Below are 8,613 nucleotides of genomic sequence, written 5' to 3'. Positions count from 1 at the left end.
CCATGGTCCCTGAGCTCCCTGTGCCGCCATGGTCCCTGAGCTCCCTGCTCCGCCATGGTCCCTGTTCCGCCATGGTCCTTGAGCTCCCTGCTCCGCCATGATCCCTGAGCTCCCTACTCCGCCACGGTCCCTGAGCTCTCTGCTCCACCATGGTCCCTGAGCTCCCTGTGCCGCCATGGTCCCTGAGCTCCCTGTGCCGCCATGGTCCCTGAGCTCCCTGCTCCGCCCTGGAGGTATTCCCCATGTCCCAGTCCTGCACCAGCCTCCAGGGCGCCCACCGGGAGGGGGGCGGGGGAGTGGGAGTAATGTCAGACTCTGTTCTCTGTGTCTGTGTGTGTTTTCTTCCCCCACGTGCTCCAGGTTATGTTTATGTCCTTATTTGGTTATCTTCCCGTTTCTGACATCACAGTTCATTAGTTTCTCCCTGTGTCTCATTATTAGTTATCCTCCTCACCTGTCTGCCCCTCGTTATCTGCCCTATTTGAGTTCTAGCCCGTTCTGTTCTCCTTGGTCCGGAATTGTATATGTCTACCCTTCTTGAGTTCACAACTGTCCAGAAAATCAATATTCGTGATGGTTTTTATGTTGAATTTAATAAATCACATAAGCTATCACATGACTTCACAAGTCACATGGACTACTGCCGTTTTTATTTTTTGTTCCTTTCTGAAGGCAGCTGTAGTTATTATAAAATGTCATTGTAAAAGAGCTGTGTAAAGACTCCACATTTATGTTCCACAAAAGAAACTAAGTAATATTAAGAAAAAACAAAACTCACCAAACTGAAATTGCTCGTTGTCCATTAGCCGAATGGATGCTGGAGCGCATCTCTGAAACAAAAATAAAGAAAATGTTTACATGCTAAAGCATGTTACCATCATGCTGAAACAACATGCTCAAAGCATCATTTTAGTGACGTGTTAAAATGTGCTTAAACATGCTAAAAACATGCTTAAAACATGTTTGCAAAATGTTAGCGATGGACAAAAGCTAAAACGATGCAGGTAATGTGCTAACATGCTAGTGTCATGCTAAAACATGCTGCGGACATGGTAAAATCTGCTATAAACATGCTAACAACATGCTAGCAATGTGGTAAAACCCTATGACAGCAACAGTAAAGACATTCATAAAATTATTGCTATTCAAGTACATGCTGTTCTTTAGAACTTTCTATGCAAATAATAATTTTGAAAAATTATCACGTTGACAAAATTAAGCAGAAAAATGTTTTTTAAACACTGATAATAATAAGAAATGTTTCTTGAGCAGCAAGTCAGCATATTAGGATGATTTTTGAAGAATCACGTGACATGCCTTATGAAACTTATTAACTATGATTAACCATAGTTTTATTATAGTAAAAGTGTACTAAACATGTTTTTTTTCTGGGCGGGCTAATTGCCATTTTACTACAAATACCATGGTTAAAATATTGGTTAGTGTAGCAAAACCTTATGTTAATTTGTGTTTACCATGGTTTAACTACATAACCATGTTTTTGATTGTTTGTTTGTTTTTTTGGTAAAATGGTGTTTCATTTTCATAAGGGACTGAAGACTGGAGTAATGACGCTGAAAATTCAGCTTTGAAATCATGGGAATAAACTACAGTTTAAAATGTATTCAAATAGAAAACATTTTAAACTGTAATATTTCACGATATTACTGCAGCCTTGGTGAACACAAACTTCATTCCAAAAACATAAAAAAAAGAAAATCTTACCAATCCCAAATTTTTGAATGGTAATGTTCTGGTAATTTGTATCAGCAACCGGTTATAACATCATTTTGAAATCAGCATCACTCAGATTGAGTCCCATGCAGTTTTTTTGAGTCCCATGCAGTCCTGCACTGACCTGTCTGGCCACCTCTCTCAGGCACGCCACACCCTGCTGGAAGTTTGGGAAGACAACGGAGCCGTACTTCTGATACTCAGGAATGGGTCGGATCTTCAGTGTCACTTCAGTCACCACTCCCAGAGTTCCTAAGGAGCAAGACACATGCTCAATCAGCTTAAACATATGGGAACCATGTGGTCACAAGGAATATCACAGCAGTAATTGGTTTTAAGGTTTGATCTGATTCACTATTACGGTCTCACAGTCACAGGATGTCAGAGAGTTAAATGTGTATGCAACACACTCACACACATATGAATGGAGCCCCTGGCTCTCTGCAGGAGATCTGCGTGTTCATTTTCACCTGAACGCTCAAGTTTCTTCCGCTCCAAAAGGAAGCAGAGAGATTTACAGACTGTGTTCTGTGACATAAAGCAGGTCAGTATCAAACGGCACACTGGGGGGAGAGCAGAGCCACCGAGGGCACAAACCAGCATGACCTCTGACCCCTGAGGGAAGCCCTGCGTCTGCAGCTCTGAGACTGGGCTTCTAGACTCATTACTGACAGCCCAGAGCGAGCGTGCGTGTGAGTGTGCAACACTGGTGATAAAGTCCTGTGGAGAGTGACACCAGTGAGACCGTATGTGAGCAGAACAAACCTCAGCAACAACATGCCACTCATCCTCATCCTTCACTCATAATCTTCATTACAATGTCAAAATACTGGAAGAACTGGTACAACTCATGTTTGAAATTTTTAAAGAAAAAGACTAACAGTAAGAGTAAGTTACCTTATCATACATGATAAAAAAAATATAAAGGTTTAACGTTGCATTATATAGAATTTTACTGTAAAATACTGCCAATATTATATTTTTTTAGAAGTAAAAATGAATTGTATAATTTTTGGTGAAAAAAGGTAAATGTTTTAACATCACCTATATAACTATACTGTAAAATACTGCCAAATGTATCGCTTTTAGAAGTAAAAATGAATTAATGTATAATTTATGGTGAAAAACAGTAAAAAGTAAAGAGTTAACATCACAGTATATGTAAGTTTACTATGAAATACAATAAAATTATAGTTTTTGGAAGGGAAAACTGAATTTTCATATAATTTTTGGCGAAAAACCGTAAATGTTTTAACATCACCTACATAATTATACTGTAAAATACTGTCAAATCTATGTTTTTGGGAGTAAAACAGACTTATATAAATTATGGTGCAAACAGTAAAAGTAGATGATTTATATGTAATTTTACTACAAAGTACTGTCAAATGTATGTTTTCTGGAAATAAAAACTATGATTTGCCAGATTAATTAGGGTAGAAAACAGAAGTTAAATGTAAATGGTTTAACATACGTAACTTTACTGTAAAATACTGTATTAATGGCTTTTGAAAGTATCATTATGATATCTACTGATTATAACAACTATATGAATTATCATATCAAAAACAGTAAAGGCACATTCCCAGAAGTTCCTGCATGACACAGCGCATATGATTATATTTTATTTAAATAGTTCACTTTTTCCTATTTTTATCAGGAGTGTCCTTTAGGGTGTTTTGCGTTACAATCTATGAATGTTTGCTGCATATTTTAGAGTAATGAGTGTTACCATAATGGTGTTTTGTCTTTGTGTGTGTCCCAGTCCCTGTTTATTTTCTATTCAATAGTAGTGGAAATTTTTCACAAACAGGATCCTTATGAATTTTCATATAATTTTTGGCGAAAAAACGTAAATGTTTTAACATCACCTACATAATTATACTGTAAAATACTGTCAAATCTATGTTTTTGGGAGTAAAACAGACTTGTATAAATTATGGTGCAAACAGTAAAAGTAGATGATTTATATGTAATTTTACTACAAAGCACTGTCAAATGTATGTTTTCTGGAAATAAAAACTATGATTTGCCAGATTAATTAGGGTAGAAAACAGAAGTTAAATGTAAATGGTTTAACATACGTAACTTTACTGTAAAATACTGTATTAATGGCTTTTGAAAGTATCATTATGATATCTACTGATTATAACAACTATATGAATTATCATATCAAAAACAGTAAAGGCACATTCCCAGAAGTTCCTGCATGACACAGCGCATATGATTATATTTTATTTAAATAGTTCACTTTTTCCTATTTTTATCAGGAGTGTCCTTTAGGGTGTTTTGCGTTACAATCTATGAATGTTTGCTGCATATTTTAGAGTAATGAGTGTTACCATAATGGTGTTTTGTCTTTGTGTGTGTCCCAGTCCCTGTTTATTTTCTATTCAATAGTAGTGGAAATTTTTCACAAACAGGATCCTTACGATGAACTCCAATTCATCAAGTGGCTTTCTATTTTACCACCTTTATTATTATTATGGTGGTTATCAGTACATTCTAGGCTACAAAGCAGATTTTGGTAGATGGTAGTAACTTGGTATATTAATTAACACTATATCACTCAATAAAATTTACAATTCTAAAAAAAAGTTTATACAATCCCGTAATATCTCAAACATTGTCACAGTAACAATTTTATGATGAATTTCTTTTACTGTAATTTAACAGGATATCTTTACAATGATAACAGACATCACTTAGGTTGTATTTAACCCTGAATATTCCTTTAAACATGCCAATATCCCAGTTTACCATCAAACACACACTCACACTAACACTCACACCTCTGAGATGGGAATCCTTACATCTAAAAGATCTCATGACCCCCGTAAAAACAACAACAATAACTCAGTCATCTGAACTTTAGCGTGTCAGAGGGGGAAAAGGTGAAATGGGCCTTTCTTAAGTGTCTAAATGCCCCTGACATTACAAAGCCATTAAAGAAGCCAGATGTCCTTCCTAATGGAATCATGAATGTTTAATTGATGCAGATTAATCCCGGGAAATATTCATCCTCCCACAAAGAATTTAAATGAGCCATAAAAAGCTTCACAGATCATTTTATCAAACACAACGATTATGACCCATTTTCAGGTCAGTTCAGGGCTTCATGAACGGCTAAATGGCTTTTTAGAGAGACAAATTAATAACAACATCCTTTCTTTGGATAAGGGTGATACATTTAAACAGCATCATGACACACATAAGATATCAAGCACATAGTTCTGACTTGCTGCCCTCTCTGAGGAGAGTACATGAAACATTAGATCATGACAGGCATTAAAAGCTGGTTTCACTGCCCTCTACTGGCTCACAGGAAAGCCCAAACATAGTCTCAGTTTCGGACTCTCCGCTGATCATCTGACTGCACACAAAACAGGAAAGCACTTTTGAAAATCACACGTTTCAGCCAGGTGGCATGACTTCTGGGAGGAAGAACTATGGACTTACCAAAGTTTTCCAAGACTTGAGGAACTTAAAGGAATAGTTCACCCAAAAATGTGCATTTGATGAAAATTTACTCACTCTCAGACCATCCAAGATGTAGATGAGTTTGCTTGAAATGTAGCATTGCATCACTTGTTCACTAGTGGATCCTCTGCAGTGAATGGGTGCCGTCAGAATGAGAATCCAAACATCACAGGGGGTGGGACTTTTTTACTGGAGGAAGCGTTATTATGGATTATAGACTCATATTTTAGCCAGAAGTGATGGTTTAAAGTTAAAGTATCTTAATGATGTATTTGTTCCTTACGAACACACAGTTTTTTACTTCACAAGATGTTAACTGATGGACTGGAGTGGTGTGGATTGTTTGTGGATTATTGTGATGTTTTTATCAGCTGTTTGGACTCATTCTGACGGCACCCATTCACTGCAGAGGACCCATTGAAGAGCAAGTGATGCAATGCTACATTTCTCCATATCTGTTCTGATGATGAAACAAACACTATACATCTTGGATGGCCTGAGGGTGAGTAAATTTTCAACAAAATTGGGTGAACTATTCCTTTAAATGTTCAGTTTGCTTAATTGAGCGCTGTATAATTTGTTTTCAATTTATATATCTTTAACTGTCACTTTACATGTTGGTCTCTTCCTATCGAAGCGTGTGATTATTGCTTTGAAAAAAATGTCAGAATGGCTTCAGGCTGATATGACTGCAGCTCTGCAAGAGAAGCCCAGACAGGGCAACATGACCTTAGATAAAGATTTTTTTTTTTTAAGATTGCTTAACAAATCTCTCTGATTAAGAGGACTGTAAGAAAAGTGACTGATAAGAACTCTCACGACAATATAAACACCCTTATTATGCTTATCACTATCTGTGACCCAACCAATGTCAAACTAACATCAGTGTGCACAATGAGAAGAGGATCCACTAAGAACAGATACTACAGATTGAGATCCTTACTGTAGTATTCTCAAGTTGTCTACTTTAATTTTTAGGTGTACACTAGGAAATGTGTACAGTGCACAAGACTTACATTTTGTCATCAGGATAGTATATGCTATGCTCACAGTCCAATTTTCACATACAATAATCAATTGGGGAAGTCGTGGCCTAATGGTTAGAGAATCGGAGTCGTAACCCAAAGGTTGCGGGTTCGAGTACCGGCAGGGATTGTGGGTGGGGGGAGTGAATGTACAGCACCCTCTCCCACCTTCAATACCACGACTGAGGTGCCCTTGAGCAAGGCACCGAACCCCCAACTGCTCCAAGGGGGCCGCAGCAAAAAAATGGCTGCCCACTGCTCCAGGTGTGTCATCAGGATAGTATATGCTACGGTGTGTGTGTGTTCACTGCTGTGTGTGCACTTTGGATGGGATGAATGCAGAGCACTAATTCAGAGTATGGGTACCATACTTGGCCACATGTCACGTCACTTCAAATGCAGTATACTTGGAAAGGTTATGTGTTCAGCTGTACATCACACGCTAAACATTCACATTAAAACTGAAGTATACTTGTAGCTTTTTTTTTATTTTTTATAAATGTAATTATTTATTTGATTATTTAGGGATCAAAAAGGATTTGAACTGAATCTGAGGTCGCCCAATAAATGCAATCGCTAATCACCTCCAAATTGAGAAATTTTACATGGAAACAAAATGAAAGCTATTCAACATTAAGGATTTGTTCGAAATGTTCTTAATTGTCATGAAATTAAAAACATTCATGGTCTTAAAAATAGATCTTGTTTTCTTTTATCACTATTATAATTTTTTTTTTTTTTTGGAGGGTAAATAAAAGCCAGACGTCAAACATGTTCTTGACACATTTCTAGAGATTCAACTGATCCTTACAGATGCATTCCTCACACAAAACATCACGAGTCCGTACCCTCTGAGCCCAGTATGAAGTGATGTATGTCGGGGCCGGTGGACATGCGGGGCCCCAGACAGCTCTTCTCAATCACTCCTCTAGGGGTCACCATCTTTATATGCACCACCTGGGAACACATGAGATCACAGGTACCCTGAATGACCTCCAACAATGCATCTACACTGCAGGACTGATGTGAATGAAACCTCTGAAGTGTGTGAGCGTGAATGTGAACTCTGTCCCAGACCTGAGTGTGTTGAGAAATGGGAGACATACCAGGTCCTCAATGTTGCCGTAGATGTTTTTCTTCATGCCTGACGCCCGTGTGGCCACCCAGCCGCCCAGAGAACTGAACTCCATAGAGTCCGGCTCGTGGCCCGTACAGAAACCACGCTCATTCAACTATAAATCACATAAAAAACACAAAACAACCTCAACAGAAATTTACCAAACGAGTGATGCATTATTTTCTGTGCATAATATTTTTCAATAAAATAAACTTTATTAATCAAACTCATTAAGTAATTTTTTTTGTCTAAATAATACAGTATCTGAAAATTCAGTCTTGAATCAATGAATTGATTCACCTTGATATTGTTCCAAACCTGTATGAGTTTCTGTCTTCTGTTGAGCACAAAAGAAGATATTTTGAAGAATGTTGGTAATCAAACAGTTGTCGGTAGCCATTGACATCCATAGTATAGAGGGAAAAAAAATCTATGGAAGTCAATGGCTGCCGTCAACTTTTGGGTGACTAGCATTCTTCAAAATGATTATTTTGTGCTCAACAGAAGAAAAACGCTCATACAGGCTTGGAACAACTTCAGGGCGAGTAAATGATGACAGATTTTTCATTTTTAGGGGGAACTATAGTAAAAAAAAATTATATACTACAATGTATTCAAAATACATTTATTTAATGCTAAGTATGCTATACAAATACATTAAAGGGGTCATATGATGCGATTTCAATGTTCCCTTTCTCTTTGGAGTGTTACAAGCTCTTGGTGCATAAAGAAGATCTGTAAAGTTGCAAAGACTAAAGTCTCAAATCCAAAGAGATATTCTTTATAAAAGTTAAGAGTCAACCACTCCTACCTAAAACGACTCCTTCTAACACGCCCCCACATGTCTACATCACTATGTGGGAAGATTTGCATAAAGCCGCCCAAATGTTCACGCAAAGAAAGGCGGCGTAACTTTTATTCTCGCTGTAGTATTGTTTCTGCCGTGTGTTTCGTTATGAAAGCGAAACTACTTTGTTTGGTCTTCCAAAAGAGGACACAACTAGAAATCAGTGGTTAAGTTGTATTTACAACACCGTTCCAGAAAAGTTCAACCCAAATATTCAGATGTGTGCAGCACATTTTATGGAGGACGAGGACTGTTTCCTGGGAGAGTAGCCTACAATGCCTGTGTCTGTTTCTATAAAGTGGGGAAATTCCAACTTTACAAGGACAGTCCGGCGCTTCTGACTCACAGACTGTAAGTACGTTTTCATATTTAAAGAATTTGCCACTGACGATTCAAAAGCGAGTTTTGAG

The 8,613-nt window shown here is 37.7% G+C and overlaps 1 protein-coding gene across 1 annotated transcript in view; it reads right to left on the bottom strand.

Moving 5' to 3' along the window:
* agps (alkylglycerone phosphate synthase) overlaps positions 1-8,613 on the bottom strand; it is a 49,527-nt gene that overhangs the window by 18,826 nt on the left and 22,088 nt on the right. The window contains exons 9-12 of the mRNA XM_016292690.1: positions 7,346-7,471; positions 7,088-7,196; positions 1,859-1,986; positions 779-830 (exon numbers count right to left, since the gene is read on the bottom strand). Coding sequence (XP_016148176.1) covers positions 779-830; positions 1,859-1,986; positions 7,088-7,196; positions 7,346-7,471 — 415 coding nt within the window. The remainder of the gene's footprint in view (positions 1-778; positions 831-1,858; positions 1,987-7,087; positions 7,197-7,345; positions 7,472-8,613) is intronic.

The sequence above is a fragment of the Sinocyclocheilus grahami genome, unplaced genomic scaffold (assembly GCF_001515645.1).
Source record: "Sinocyclocheilus grahami isolate Dianchi unplaced genomic scaffold, SAMN03320097.WGS_v1.1 scaffold290.1, whole genome shotgun sequence".
Taxonomy (NCBI): domain Eukaryota; kingdom Metazoa; phylum Chordata; class Actinopteri; order Cypriniformes; family Cyprinidae; genus Sinocyclocheilus; species Sinocyclocheilus grahami.
This window is presented reverse-complemented; position numbering and strand designations above follow the sequence as displayed.